Here is a 16,212-nt window from a genome sequence, read left to right as displayed (position 1 = left end):
TTCCAGGTGCCTCCGACCGCCGCAGACCTCCTCCACGTCTCCTCCAACCCGGCGGGGTTCTCCCGAGGTCGGGAAGCCTTCACGTGTGAAGGTAAAATGGCACTAATCCCTTTTTCTGCCCGTTAACAGGCAGTTAAAAGGATTAAAAGCCTTTCCCGCCTCCAGGAGACGGGACCCGAAGCAGCACATCTTCCCGCCTCCTGGCAAAAGGGCACGGAGGCGGGATGGGGGCGGGTTTGCCATCCGCCCCCACTTTCTCCGAATTTACCAGCTGTCCCGCCTCCATGTCCGCCTCCTCGGGGCTTGGAAAATCCAGCCCTCAATGTTTTCAAGGGGAGACTAGATAGGCACTTGAGGGAAATAAACTTGCAGGGCTACGGGGATAGAGCGGGGGAATGGGACTGACTGGATTGCTCTACAGAGAGCCGGCACAGACTCAATGGGCCGAATGGCCTCCTTCTGTGCCGTTCTGACTCCATGACGTGATATTTTGTGCTAGCCACGGGACATTGACAAGTAAGCTACGTCACAGGTAGAACAAACAAGGCATTGCACCATTCCATGGTGTTTGCTCAAACGCATTTCCCACAATTTTCACCAAAGAACAGGCAGCACAAGCGACGAGGCTTTAACCAGCACCATATTATTAAAAAAAATCAATGTAACATTTCATCTCTTAAGCAACATGTATAAATACTTTCAATGTACATCTGTAATTTAAGATGACTGGTTACAAGAATACAATAAGTTGATAAAATCTGCAATTATTATACACAAAAATCATAATTTAACATGTCACACACACAAAATACATATAGGGATAAGCAGTCAGCATTTTACTGCTTAATAAGCTCCACGTGTCTCATAGGTGCTGTGTTCAACTCTTCTAATTAATACAGCGATGGGAATAAAAGTGTCACCACGGACTAAGAGCTGGTGCACCGTCATTTGTTTCAAGTTTTTTAAAAATGCATACGAGTTCAAAAACACATACATACAGATTAAGTGCAAGCACAAGCTACAGTACAGGCTCAACACGACAGACAGGTACCAGTTTTACAGCATTCTGTGCATTTCTTTGTAGTGATCAATGCAAGGTTTATTTTTGAAATCCTTTTCCCCTACACCAATTTCCCCCCCATTACAAGATCCAAATAATGTCAATGTCAACTTGGGATTCTCTATTCATGGGTGCATGTGAGCACCCTGGGCTGTCCCCGGATTTCCCTCAATCCTTCTGGAAAAACATGTCCTTTTTAAAAGGAACTCCCCTCTCAGCACCTGCAGGAGAGGTGGAAGGTTCACTGTTGCCAACCTGCACCCTTACTAACTTTGTGTTACAGTACCGCAGTATGCCAATATGGTGCAATGTTAGGTTGCCTACACTTTCCTGTATCTGGCCCATGTTCTGCAGCAGTTCAAATATCGTGAGTTAATAGTAATGAAAATGTACTGGTTAGCTAAGAAAGAAAATAGATCAAACGATAAATATTCTGAACCAATTTTGATTGTCTAAATCAGGGATTGTAAACCATATCAGAATGCATTCGATAAGGTGCAACACAAGAGGTTATTAAACAAAATTAGGGCTCATGGGATTGGGGGTAATATACTAGCATGGATTGAGGATTGGTTAACGGACAGAAAACAGAGAGTAGGAATAAACGGGTCATCTTCGGGTTGGCAGGCTGTAAATAGTGGGGTACCGCAAGGATCAGTGCTTGGGCCTCAGCTAGTCACAATCTACATCAATGATTTGGATGAGGGGACCAAATGTAATACAGGTTGAGCGTCCCAAATCCGGCAACCTTGGGGCCGAGGCCGAGCCGGTTTTCGTGTTTTTCCGGACTTCGGAACGTGTTTCGGATGTCCGAAGTCCGGAAAGGCCTGAGCCCAGGTTGCGATATTTCCGGACTTCGGACATCAGAAACACGTTGCGAGTCCGGAAATGCCTGGGCCCAGGTTGCGATATTTCCAGTTTTTGGTAAGCCTCCCTCAAGGTGTCTGGATTCCGGAACATGTTACAGATTCCGGAAAACCCTGCCACCAATCGTCCCAGAGTCCGGATTCTGGAACTCCGGATTTTGGACGCTCAACCTGTATATCCAAGTTTGCTGATGATACAAAGCTGGGTGGGAATGTAAGTTGTGAGGAGAATACAAGGAGGCTTGAAGGGGATATAGACAGGCTAAATGAGTGGGCAAGAACATGGCAAATGGAATATAATGTGGAGAAATGTGAAGTTATCCACTTTGGTAGGAAAATAGAAAAGCAGAGTATTTTTTTAAATGGTGAGATTGGGAAATGTTGGTGTTCAGAGGGACCTGGGTGTCCTTGTACACGAATCACTGAAAGTTAACATGCAGGTTCAGCAAGCAATTAGGAAAGGAAATGGTATGTTGGCTTACAAGATGATTTGAGTATAAGAGTAAAGACGTCTTACTGCAATTATATAGGGCCCTGGTGAGGCCACACCTGGAGTATTGTGTACAGTTTTGGTCTCCTTACCTAAGGAAGGATATACTTGCCATAGAGGGAGTGCAACGAAGGTTCACCAGACTGGTTCCTGGGATGGGGGGATTGTCCTATGAGGAGAGATTGAGTAGACTAGGCCTATAATCTCTAGAGTTTAGAAGAATGAGAGGTGATCATTGAAACATACAAAATTCTTTCAGGGCTTGACAGGGTAGATACAGGGAGGATGTTTCCCCAGGCTGGGGAGTCTAGAACCAGGAGTCAGTGTCTCAGAATAAGGGGTCGGCTAGTTAGGACTGAGATGAGGAGAAATTTCTTCACTCAGAGGGTGGTGAATCTTTGGAATTCTCTACCCCAGAGGGCTGTGGAGGCTCAGTCATTGGGTATATTCAAGACAGAGGTCGATACATGTTTGGATATTAAGGGAATCAAGGGATATGGGGATAGTGCAGGAAAGTGAAGATGAGGTAGAAGATCAGCCAAGATCTTATTGAATGGCGGAGCAGGCTCGAAGGGCCAAATGGCCTACTCCTGCTCCTATTTCTTATGTTCTTATATATGGTTTGTAAATAATGAATACAAGGCAGGGCCCACCACTCTCATGTCTCAGATAGAACCAGCAAGAAACGCGCAGCCAATGCAATGTCGAACGAGGATGTGACAAATAAGGATGTTTTAAGTTTTTAAAAATAGCTAGAATATGGTACCCATATAGCCGTACCAAAATTCAAAGAAACCACAGACGCTGTGTCGCTGGGAAAGAAACCAACATTTTGTTTACAAATTAGTTGCTTTGGCAAAATGTTAATTTGTGCTGTTGGCAAAGAAAAAATTGAGGATCTCTTTGAATACATTAAATAGGTAAGACTCCATCCAGGGGAAAGTATGTGGGAGGCGTCAATACTGGGGGGGGGGGGGGGGGGGGGGGAAACGGCAGCAAAGTGGTTACGTTACTGGGCTAGTAATCCAGAGGCCTGGACTAATGATCCGGTGACGCGAGTTCAAATCCCACCACGGCAGCTGGGGAATTTAAATTCAGTTAATTAAATAAATCTGCATCAGTAATGGTGACCATGAACCTACCGGATTGTCGTAAAAACCCATCTGGTTCACTGATGTCCTTTAGGGAAGGAAATCTGCCGTCCTTACCCGGTCTGGCCTGTATGTGGCTCCAGACCCACAGCAATTGTGCTCGACTCTGAAATGGCCACTAGCAAGCCGCTTACTCAAGGCGGCGGCTCACAACCACCTTCCCGTGGCAATTTGGGATGGGCAATAAATGCCAGCCCTGCCAGTGACGTCCACATCCCGTGACAGTATTTTTTTTTAATTCAGAGGCATTCACTTCTTAGAAGGGGTAGGCTCCATTAAACTTGCAGTTTGTTTACTTCAAATTACATTAACATGAAAAGAAGTTCCATGGCATAAATGACAGCTTCTAGGCTTTATTTCTGGTCAAGACGTTCCAAGTCTTTGGGCAAAATGGCTTTGATTACTAATCAAGATATACCATTTACTGGAAAACACGTGGGGTGTCCCACCACTCTTTGCCCAAGGCACAACATTTTGTTTACAAATGAGTTGCTTTGGCAAAATGTTAATTTGTGCTGTTGGCAAAGAAAAAATTGAGGATCTCTTTGAATACATTAAATAGATAAGACTCCATCCAGGGGAAAGTATGTGGGAGGCGTCAATACTGGGGGGGGAGGGGGGCAACGAAAGGCACAAAACAGCATCATTACTTGAAAGTCTACCAGGAAGCTGATTTCATCAACAAAATTCTGAAGACAGGGACAGGGTACTGAGTTTGGCTGATCAGCCATGATCTCATTGAATGGCGGAGCAGGCTCGAGGGGCCGAATGGCCTACTCCTGCCCCTATCTTCTATGTTTCTACTGTATGTTGCTCATCGGACTCTGCAAGATCCTCATTCCCAAAAGGGTATAATAACAACCCCCGCCTGTGGACTGATTCTAATTGTGAGGGTTTCTTCTTGGTTTGAGTACCTTGCCGTCACTTTTGGCTTGTGTGCATTACTCAACCTGTAAATAAATCTGACTAATTGACATTAGCCTGTTCAAGGTTTGATGGCATGTTGTTTTGTGGCCGACAGAAGGGTCTGCAAGAACACAGCAGACAGCCCACATTTTGTAGTGAACAATATATCATGATCAGGGGTTTACTGTTGAAGCTGGGCGTGCCATCTCACACACTGCCTCGCCTCACAGAAACACAAGTTTCACTTGAGGCGATTCCAGCTGCTTATGTAAATTGCCATTCGATCTGTGTGAATATAGATGTGCTGGGGGAAAACCCTGAATCTTGTTTTCTTGATAGTTCTCATCATGTGATGAGTTTCCAATCTCGGCTAGTTGTCAGAGAGAGGGGCAGTTAGTCGACCTAAGTTGCTTCCCTGGAGTGAGCACTGAGTAAACCAGGTCTTACCTTTTGTTTGCTTAATCATCTGCTTAAAGGTAAGTGATGCTCGAAGCCATGGTGCCTGTTGTCTACCACTCCCCCCTACCTTGGGAAAGATATGCTGGGGGAAAAGAAAAGGAACCTAATAAAGTACCAAGTACTTTTGAGCTATGCAATCAAAAGGTGTTACATAGAAACATAGAAACTGGAGTAGGCCATTCGGCCCTTCGAGCCTGCTCCGCCATTCAACGAGATCATGGCTGATCATCCAAACCCTAGCACCCGGTCCCTACACCGACAGCCATCCCACCCAAGCCCTATCCCCGTAACCCCACATATTTAATCCCCCCTAACACTAAGGGTCAATTTTTATCATGGCCAATCAACCTAACCCGCACATCTTTGGACTGTGGGAGGAAACCGGAGCACCCGGAGGAAACCCACGCAAACACGGGAAGAATGTGCAAACTCCACACAGTCACCCGAGGCCGGATTTGAACCCGGGTCCCTGGCGCTGTGAGGCAACAGTGCTAACCACTATGCCACCGTGCTGTGTTGGTTTATATGATGAGCTGCAGTGAACAGAACCCCCGGGCCAGTGTAGAACATCACTGGTACCAGAAACCATTACTATCACGTGTTAGCTTCCATGCTAATACATACCAACACCATTAAACTCTACACTGAGAATGTCAACATGGCTCAGCTCTTACATTCTGCAAAAATGACCAAAGTGTCATCACTTTTCTCAATTTAGGGATACCCAAGTAGGTGCACTGCTTTGTCAACGAGCTACTCAATTTGGTTTGTGGTTCTGGGGTGATAAATAAAACTGTACGCCGGTGATGCACAGTGTGTAACCTGCACATAAGAGCGTCGGTTTAGATTAGAGTGGGACTGAACCCACAGCCATCTGCTTCAGAAGTGAGAGTGCTAGTGAGCTGTGCCAAGCTGATTCTACTGAAGTTATACAGAATTTATTTCACATATGATGTGACCCAATACTTTGGAGCTGTAAGTTGGTTGTGAATGACATAAATTCTTAATTTTCTTTCTCTCTCTCTCCAACCACCTTCATCCCCACCCACAAAGCCTACCTGAGTTTGATATTTACGATTCTCTAGTGCAGTGCAGATTTTGGGGGACATATCTCCCGATTGATATTCTCTGAATGGAGGAAAGCAGAAAGCAAACTTGCACATCTCTGACCATCTCTTAAATAAGAACATAAGAAATAGGAGCAGGAGTAGGCCAATCGGCCCCTCGAGCCTGCTCCGCCATTCAATAAGATCATGGCTGATCTGATCCTAACCTCAAATCTACTTCCACTCTCCATCCCACCCGAACCCATGTGATCTTCTGGGAGAGGCGAAAAACCAGATAAAAAACCCAATGGCCAATTTGGGAGAAAAAATCTGGGAAATTCCTCTCCGACCCATCTAGGCGATCGAAACTCATCCAGGAGATCACTCTGTCCCTGTATTTCCTGCAGTACTTACCTTCTGTAAGAGGTGATCTCCACCCCAGCCAGGAACAGGCCCAATTTACTCTTGAAGGACACCAAGCTGGCAGCCTGTTCCCGAGGTCTCCACTAATCCCTGTGAATAGAACCATCTCCTGAAATCTAACACAGAATTAGGACACAAGAAGTAGGAGCAGGATCAGGCTACACGGCCCCTGGGCCCGCTCCGCCACTCACAGGGCCATGACCGATCCGAACCTAGACTCATGTCCAATTTCCTGCCCGCTCCCCGTAACCCCTAATTCCCTTTACTTCTAGGAAACTGTCTATTTCTGTTTTAAATTTATTTAATGATGTAGCTTCCACAGCTCTCTGGGGCAGCAAATTCAACAGACCTACCACCCTCTGAGTGAAGAAGTTTCTCCTCATCTCAGTTTTGAAAGAGCAGCCCCTTATTCTAAGATTATGCCCCCTAGTTCTAGTTTCACCCATCATTGGGAACATCCTCACCGCATCCACACGATCAAGCCCCTTCACAATCTTATATGTTTCAATAAGATCGCCTCTCATTCTTCTGAACTCCAATGAGTAGAGTCCCAATCTACTCAACCTCTCCTCATATGACCACCCCCTCATCCCCGGGATTAACCGAGTGAACCTTCTTTGTACTGCCTCGAGAGCAAGTATGTCTTTTATAAGTATGGACACCAAAACTGTATGCAGTATTCCAGGTGCGGTCTCACCAATACCTTGTATAACTGCAGCAATACCTCCCTGTTTTTATATTCTATCCCCTAGCAATAAAAGCCAACATTCCATTGGCCTTCTTGATCACCTGCTGCACCTGCATACTAACTTTTTGAGTTTCGTGCACGAGGACCCCCAGATCCCTTTGTACTGCAGTACTTTCCAGTTTCTTGCCATTAAGATAACTTGCTCGACTAGTTACTGATTGCCAGTCTGAGAATGAACCATTTATCCCAACTCTCTGCTTTCTGTTAGATAACCAATCCTCCACCCATGCCAGAATATTACCCCCAATCCCGTGATTTTTTATCTTGAGCAATAATCTTTTGTGTGGCACCTTGTCAAATGCCTTTTGGAAGTCTAAATACACTACGTCCACTGGTTCCCCTTTATCCACCCTGTATGTTACGTCCTCAAAGAACTCAAGCAAATTTGTCAAACATGACTTCCCCTTCATAAAACCATGCTGACTTTGTCCTATTAAATTATGTTTATCCAAATGTCCCGTTACTGTCTCCTTAATAATGGACTCCAAAATTTTACCAATCACAGATGTAAGGCTAATTGGTCTATAATTTCCAGCCTTCTGCCTACTACCCTTTATAAATAAGGGTGTTACATTAGCAGTTTTCAAATCTGCCAGGACCTTTGCTGAGTCCAGGGAGTTTTGGAAAATTATTACCAATGCATCCACAATCCCTACCGCCACTTCCCTCAAGACCCTAGGATGTAAGCCATCAGGTCCAGGGGATTTATCCGCCTTGAGTCCCATTATTTTACCGAGTACCACTTCCTTAGTGATTTTAATCGTATTTAGCTCCTCTCTCCCTAAAGCCCCCTGTTTGTCCGGTGTTGGGATATTCTTAGTGTCCTCTACCGTAAAGACTGAAACAAAATATTTGTTCAGCGTTTTTGCCATCTCCATGTTTCCCACCATTAATTTCCCGGTCTCATCCTCTAAGTGACCAACATTTACTTTAGCCACCCTTTTTCTTTTTATATAACTATAGAAACTCTTGCTATCTGTTTTTATATCTTTTGCTAATTTACTTTCATAATCTATCTTCCCTTTCTTAATCAATCTTTTAGTTATTTTTTGCTGTCTTTTGAAGACTTCCCAATCTTCTATCTTCCCACTAGATTTGGCTACCTTATATGCCCTTGTTTTTAGTCGGATACTATGCTTAATTACTTTACTTAGCCACGGATGGCTGTCATTTCTTTTACACCCTTTTTTCCCTCAGTGGAATATATATTTTTTGAAAGTTGTAAAATAACTCCTTAAATGTACACCACTGTTCATGTACCGTCTTACCCTTTAATCTATTTTCCCAGTCCACTCTAATCAATTCCGCTCTCATACCTTCATAGTCTCCTTTATTCAAGCTTAGCACGCTTGTTTGAGATCCAACCTTCCCACCCTCTAATTGAATATGGAATTCAACCATGTTATGGTCACTCATTCCAAGGGGATCCTTTACTAGGACATTTTTAATTAATCCTGACTCATTACACAGGACCAGATCTAAGGTTGCTTGCCCCCTGGTCGGTTCAGTTACATACTGCTCAAGAAACCCATCCCTAATACACTCAATGAACTCTTCCTCAAGGCTGCCCTGCCCAATTTGATTTGTCCAGTTAACATGATAGTTAAAATCCCCCATAATTATAGCTGTTCCCTTATTACAAGCCCCAACTATTTCCTGATTAATACTCTGTCCAACAGAGTTGCAACTATTAGGAGGCCTATAGACTATGCCCACTAGTGTTATTTTCCCCTTATTATTCCTTATCTCCACCTAAACTGTTTCACTATCCTGTTCCTTTGACCCAATATCATTTCTCTGTATTATAGTGATTCCTTCCTTTATTAACATAGCCACCCCACCTCCCCTTCCTTCCTGCCTGTCTTTCCTGATTGTTAAATACCCTGGTATGTTTAATTCCCAGTCATGGTCACCCTGCAGCCATGTTTCTGTAATGGCCACAAGATCATACCCATATGTAGTTATTTGTGCCGTTAACTCGTCCATTTTGTTACGAATGCTACGTGCATTCAAATAAAGAACTTTCAAATATGTTTTGTGACACTTAGTTCCTGCTTTTTCCCCTTTTACTACTTTACCTTTCACTCCATACCTTCTGTCCCTTCCTGACACGCTCTGGTTTTTAATTCCCCTACTGCTACCTAGGTCTATGACCTTCTCCGTTGTCATTTTTATTATTTGCTCTCTAGAAACCTCCCCCCCCACTAATTAGTTTAAAGCCCTCTCTACAGCCCTAGTTATATGATTCGCCAGGACTCTAGTCCCAGCACTGGCCAAGTGGAGTCCGTCCCAAAGGAACAGCTCCATCCTGTCCCAGTACTGGTGCCAGTGTCCCAAGAAGCAAAACCCATTTCTCCCACACCAGTCTCTGAGCCACGCATTTAACTCTTTAATTTTATTTATCCTAGCCAAATTCGCTTGTGGCTCAGGTAATAATCCAGAGATTATTACCCTTGAGGTTCTGTTTTTTAATTTGACCCCTAGCTGCTCATACTCCTTTAACAGAACCTTCTTCCTTGTCCTATCTACGTCGTTTGTACCAACATGGACCACGACAACTGGATCCTCCCCCTCCAAGTTTCTTTCCAGCCCAGAAGAGATGTCCTTAACCCTGGCACCGGGCAGGCAACACAGCCTTCGGGACTCCCGCTCTCGACTGCAAAGAACCCCATCTATCCCTCTAATGATACTGTCCCCTACCACTACAACATTTCTTTTTACTCCCCCCTCTTGAATGGCCCCCTGTTCCACGGTGCTGTGGCCAGGTTGCTCATCCCCCCTGCAGTCCCCGCTCCCGCCCTCACAGGGAGTAAGAACCTCGAACCTGTTTGACAAGAGCAAGGGCTGCGGCTCCTTCAACACTACCTCCTGGATTCCCGTACCTGCCTCACTCAGTCACACTGTCCTCCCTGACCACGGACTACATCTGAATTAATTAATTTCATAGGTGTGACTACCTCCTAAAACAGAGAGTCCAGGTACTTCTCCCCCTCCCTGATGTGTCGTAGTGTCTGAAGCTCGGTCTCAAACTCTTTAACACGGAGCCGGAGTTCCTCTAGCAGCAAACACTTATCGCAAATGTAATCACCGTGAGCCTCAATGGGGTCCACCGGCTCCCACATTTCGCAACAGTAACACATCACCTGTTCACCCATTTCTATGTAATTAATTAAATTTCTTATTATTAGTTATGAAGACCCTCTGCCCCGATATAGATGATGAATATCACACCACTATTTAATAGGACTTACCAACTTATAAAGGTATAACAGAAAAGGAAGAGGACCTACCAACCAGCTGATCACCTACCTCCCTTTTGAGTGCTGCCTGTGGGGCCTGTTAGGTGGAGTCGTCTCGCTGCTCCACTTCCGCAGTTTTTGCTAAGCCTGAGAGTGGGGAACAACAGGACAGAAACACCCCCTCACCTCCCACTTGCCCGAACTCTCGCACTTACCAAACTCTCCGTCCACTCAACGCCGTCCGCACTTGCGCTGCTGCACTCGGCCCGCCCCTTTTTATACCGGGATTCTACTTCCAGTTTAAACTCCCCACCAGTTTAATTGACTCAAATAAATTAAACTTACTTCAGAAAGTTAAACTCCCCCTTCACTTAAACTCACTAAATAAACAAATAACTTTTCTCGCACTTACCAAACTCTCCGTCCACACTCTGGGAGGTTCGTGTGCTGGCCCTCTGGAGCTCGGCATTAGGCGAGGAACGGCTGCTCCAAGTGGCAGGCCAGGATCCAAACATTTTAAAAGGGTGGAAACACCTTGGAATAGTTCATCCCAATCCCTTTACTTAAAAAAGATGCACAGAAAGCACATGGTCCCTTCACTGCATGGCCAAAACCAAATTCCGATATACGCCGTCAGGTTGAAGACCTTCCGACGGTAACACTGACAACAGAAGCATCAGCCACACAGAAAACAGCCAAGCACAAAACTGCGATACCGAGGAAAACCCCTTCAACAATCCATTTGCACCAAGTTAACGGCTGCAATATAATATAAAATGGCTTATTTTACAAATGCGGCACAGCATCTCTTGAAAAAGCACCCAAGGCAGTGTCCACAGTTAAGCAAGACGTTATTGCTAGGGTTGCATTATCTTACAGTCAGTCACAGGTTTATGTGATCCGAATGATCATCCGATCGCGGACATGTACACAAAGTAAATACGCATAGTTAATAGGTAAAGGAAAAACACAACTGCTCACAAAAATTGAGTAGAGGTTCCAAGTCACTGTAAATGGCCACTTTACCTCAAAGAGGATCAGATTCCCTTTGAGCTCGAAAAGCACTCAAACAAGATTCTACGACACGGAATTTCTGCAACCCACACCATTGAACAGCCAACATCCTACATGCAACCGATGGGGGGGGGGGGGGGGGGAAAACGGGGGACGGGGACAGTGGGCAGGTTTCCCCCCACACACTAATCCCCTACACAGAGTTCACTGGCCTCCCTTAACCACTACGAGGAGCTGCTTTTTAAGTGGCGCATTTGCAGCGCTTTCACGTGGTACTCGTAAATCTTGAGCGCTGGGCCCAGCTTGATCGACAGTCCCGTCAGAACGTCGCTCCTTTTCATTAGAAGTAAAGACTTGCCATCGATTTCCTGCAGAAGTGTCAACAACAAACAACCCCAAACATGGTCAGTTCCGACAACCGTATTTGCTGAAAAGTACGCATAAAAACAACAACTTGCATTTATACAGCGCATTTAATGTAGTAAAACATCCCAAGGCACTTCACAGCAGCGATTATCAAACAAAATTCGACACCGAGGACAGGTGAACAAAAGCTTGGTCAAAGAGATAGGTTTTAAGGAGCATCTTAAAGGAGGAGAGAGAGGCGGAGAGGTTTAGGGAGGGAATTCCAGAGCTTAGGCAGTTGAAGGCACGGCCGCCAATAGAGGGGCCGTAGGAAATCGGGGATTGCGCAAGAGGCCAGAATTAGAGGAACACAGAGATCTCAGAGTTGCAGGACTGGAGGAGGTTGACGTAAGAAAACTCACTAAGCACTTGGTTGAGTATAAAACAAGGCTTTAATCAACTGTTTCACAACCATGAGATTCTAGTTACATCACTAGTTCCTGGTTACAAAAACGTCCTGGGCAAGCTGGGCCCACGCCCAAGTATTTATACTCCTTGGACGGCGCCACCAGCTGGCCGCCCAGTGTTGTTTCATGCGTCATTTCTTCATGAACGATAGGATTCATGACAGAGGTTACAGTGCTAGGGAGGGGCCAGGCCATGGAAGGATTTGAAAACGGAGGATGAGGATTTTAAAATCGAGGTGTTGCCAGACCGACCAATGTTAAGTTGGCGAGTACGGAGGGTGATGGGTGAACGGGACCTGGGCACAGGCAAGTTAGGATACAGGCAGCCGAATTTTGGATGTGCTCAATTTTACGGCGGGTGCAAGGTGGAAGGTCGGCCAATCGCTGAAGGTAAGCATGCAGGTGCAGCAGGCGGTTAAGAAGGCAAATGGTATGTTGGCCTTCGTAGCGAGAGGGTTTGAGTACAGGAACAAGGGTGTCTTGCTGCAGTTGTACAGGGCCTTGGTGAGACCACACCTTGAGTATTGTGTGCAGTTTTGGTCGCCTTATCTGAGGAAGGATGTTCTTGCCATGGAAGGAGTTCAGCGAAGATTCACCAGACTGATACCTGGGATGGCAGGAATGACGTATGAGGAGAGATTGGGTCGATTGGGCTTGTACTCGCTGGAGTTTAGAAGAATGTGAGGGGATCTCATTGAAACTTATAAAATTCTGACAGGACTGGACAGACTAGATGCAGGAAGGATGTTCCCGATGGCGGGGGAGTCCAGAACCAGGGGTCACAGTCTAAGGATAAGGGGTAAGCCATTTAGGACAGAGATGAGGAGGAATTTCTTCACCCAGAGAGTGGTGAGCCTGTGGAATTCTCTACCACAGAAGGCAGTGGAGGGCAATTCATTAAATATATTCAAGAAGGAGTTAGATATATTTCTTAAGTCTAAAGGGATCAAGGGATATGGGAAGAAAGCAGGGACCGGGTCCTGAATTTGGATGATCAGCCATGATCGCATTGAATGGCGGAGCAGGCTCGAGGGGCCGAATGGCCTACTCCTGCTCCTATCTTTTATGTTAACCCAAGGCCCATGAAAACATGGGTCTAACTATTCTGCCTTTGGGATTAAGGTCACTGGTTTCAACTACGTAAACATGGGCCGGGGAGGTGTGGGCTGTGGAGGGGGGGGGCGGGGGGGGTGGGGTGCGGGTCGGCGAGGTCGGGGAGAGAGGAGGTCCCAGGCATTTGCTCTCGGCAACAAAGCAGAGACCCAGTGTGCTTGGAGTCGGGATTCACGAATGGGGAACATCAATGCATGGAGATCACCTTATGGAAATGGGACCAACTGCTGAATGCAAAGTAAAAAAGTACCTTAAGACAGTTAGGGGAACACGAGCTGAAGAATTAACCCACTGTGGGTTCCAAAAGGCGGCAAACATACCACAGATTTGTTTTTTTTTCTTCTGTTACCCACCTGTTCCTGAAAAGCCACAGCCTGGTCTTCAAAGCCAGCTTTCTTGAAATAATTGAACACATCTACAATAGTCCACTCGGCGGGGTCAAGCAGCTTTCCGTTTTCCGTTGGGCTACGGAGATAGAAATACCAAACTAAATAAACAGCGGACAGACTGCAGCAGGTTGTAAAAACGAACATTAAAGTGCGTTCGAAATTGGAATATGATCAAGAACGAGGGCAAATGATTGTTAATCGCTCAGATAAGCGTTTGCACTGACAGGAGGGTCGGTAACCAGACGGTGCAGATTCTTGGCAAAAGAACCAGAGGAGAGACTAGGAGGACATTTTTTTTTAAAACACAGTAGGGGAAAAATTCAGTTGGTTGCGCCTCCCGTTAGCGCCTTAAGAGGGCGCTAATGGGACGCAAACCAACTAGCGCCCCGGCGCGTCACTGCCCACGCCTCCCGCAAAATTCAGCGGGAGGTTAGTGGTGGCGCTAACCGGTAGCGCCCTGCGCCGCTGGCGATGACATCATTGGCGTGCGCAGCGTCCCGGCCACGATCTTCGGGAGCGCCCCCTGACTTACCGCTGGACGCTATGTCGGACAGGGTCAGGGGGGCGTACCTGCGGCCGGGGAGGCGCAATTTAAAGGCGAGGTGCAGGCCGGCCATTTTTGTTGCTGACCGCCTGCCAGCACCTGCCTGCGCTCCCGTCCCAGACCTCCTGAAACGCCCCCCTGCCCCCGCGGAGTGCTGGCCGCGCTCCAAGACCCCGGCACTTCTCTTGGGTGCCGGGCTCTTTTGCCTGCACTCCCGATCCCCGGGGGCCCAGCTGGCGCTGCACAAGGCCCCTCCCCTTTAAGAAGGGGAGGAAGGCCTGCAATACCGTGGCGCAACATGCCGCAGCACATAACGCTGCAATATTGACTCGCAGCGCCCCAAGAGGGATGCAGAGCGCTTCCAGTAGCGTCCCGCTTCCCCCTTGGGGCGCAACCACTCAAGTTCCAGCAAGGGGGCGCTAATTTTTCTGGGGCGCTAAAAGTAGCAAAGTTAGCACCCCAATTTTTAGCCCAGTGAGTTGTGGTGATCTGTAATGCATTGACTGAAAGGGCGGTGGAAGCAGATTCAATAGTAACTTTCGAAAGGGAATTGGATAAATACTTGAAAAGGAAGAAGTTGCTGGGCTGTGGGGAAGGAGCAGGCGGGAGTGGGACTAATTGGACGGCTCTTTCAAAGAGCCGGCACAGGCACGATGGGCCACATGGGCCTCCTTCGGTGCTGCAAGATTCTATGATTCTCAGATAACAGCACTTTCACTGCCTCTGGGGTTTCATGCACCAAATTGCAGTACCTGGGCAGCAAATAGTGTTACTTGTGGTACGGTAACATTCTGCAGAATCTGCCGCAGGAGGAAGCCGCCACGCCAAGTCGTTTGCCCCATCAATAAGCAGAGTTCTATTAGTGTCAGCTGTGGCTCAGTGGGTAACACACTCGCCTCTGAGCCAGAAGGTTGTGGGTTCAAGTCCCACTCCAGGGACTTAAGCACATAAAGCTAGGCTGACACTCCCAGTGCAGCGCTGAGGGAGTGCTGCACTGTCGGAGGTGCCGTCTTTCAGGTGAGACATTAAACCGAGGCCCCGTCTGTTCTCTCAGGTGGACGCTAAAGATCCCATGGCACTATTTCGAAGACGACCAGGGGAGTTTTCCCCGGTGTCCTGGGGCCAATATTTACCTGTCAACCAACATAACAAAAACAGATTATCTGGTCATTATCACATTGGGCGTTGGGCTGAAGAGAATGGTGGAATGGAAATGGAATGGCGGCGCACAGATGCAGCGGCTTTGCTTCTCCCAGGACGGTGCTATTTACGTTTAATGTTAATGTTATTTGTACTGGACTCATGGGAGCTTGCAAGATCACATTTCGTTGTTCATGTACTTGTGCATTGTACAATGACAATAAAGTTGAATTATTATTATTATAATTATTATTGCTGTTTGTGGGAGCTTGCTGTGCGCAAATTGGCTGCTGCGTTTCCCACATTACAACAGTGACTCCACTTCAAAAGTTCTTCATTGGCTGTAAAGGGCTTTGAGACGTCTGGTGGTCGTGAAAGGCGCTATATAGAGTCATAGAGTTTTACAGCACAGAAAGAGGCCCTTCGGCCCATCGTGTCTGCGCCGCCCATCCATCCCTGTCCAGTCTAATCCCATTTTCCAGCATTTGGTCCATAGCCTTGTATGCAATGGCATTCCAAGTGCTCATCCAAATGCTTCTTGAATGTTGTGAGGGTTCCTGCCTCTACCACCCTTTTGGGCATTGAGTTCCACATTCCAACCACCCTCTGGGTGAAAAAGTTCCTCCTCAAATCCCCTCTAAATCTCCTGCCCCTTACCCTGAATCTATGCCCCCTTGTTATTGACCCCCCTACTAAGGGGAAAAGTTCCTCTTTGTCTACCCTATCTATGCCCCTCATCATTTTGTATACCTCAATCAGGTCCCCCCTCAGCCTTCTTTGCTCCAAGGAAAACAACCCCAGCCTGTTTAGTC

At 46.7% G+C, this 16,212-nt stretch overlaps 1 protein-coding gene across 1 annotated transcript in view; it reads right to left on the bottom strand.

Annotated features, from left to right (window-relative positions):
- Positions 1-622: 622 nt before the first annotated feature.
- Positions 623-16,212, bottom strand: part of LOC147122387 (sterile alpha motif domain-containing protein 1-like) — a 138,727-nt gene continuing 123,137 nt past the window's right edge. Inside the window, exons 6-7 of the mRNA XM_085978316.1 lie at positions 13,681-13,792; positions 623-11,770 (exon numbers count right to left, since the gene is read on the bottom strand). Coding sequence (XP_085834442.1) covers positions 11,627-11,770; positions 13,681-13,792 — 256 coding nt within the window. The 3' untranslated portion in view covers positions 623-11,626. The remainder of the gene's footprint in view (positions 11,771-13,680; positions 13,793-16,212) is intronic.

Source organism: Somniosus microcephalus, chromosome 3 (genome assembly GCF_052327205.1).
Source record: "Somniosus microcephalus isolate GS21.2 chromosome 3, FLI_Smic_1.0, whole genome shotgun sequence".
NCBI classification, from domain to species: domain Eukaryota; kingdom Metazoa; phylum Chordata; class Chondrichthyes; order Squaliformes; family Somniosidae; genus Somniosus; species Somniosus microcephalus.
Note: the sequence above shows the minus strand (reverse complement) of the source record. Positions and strands in the feature narration are given on the sequence as shown.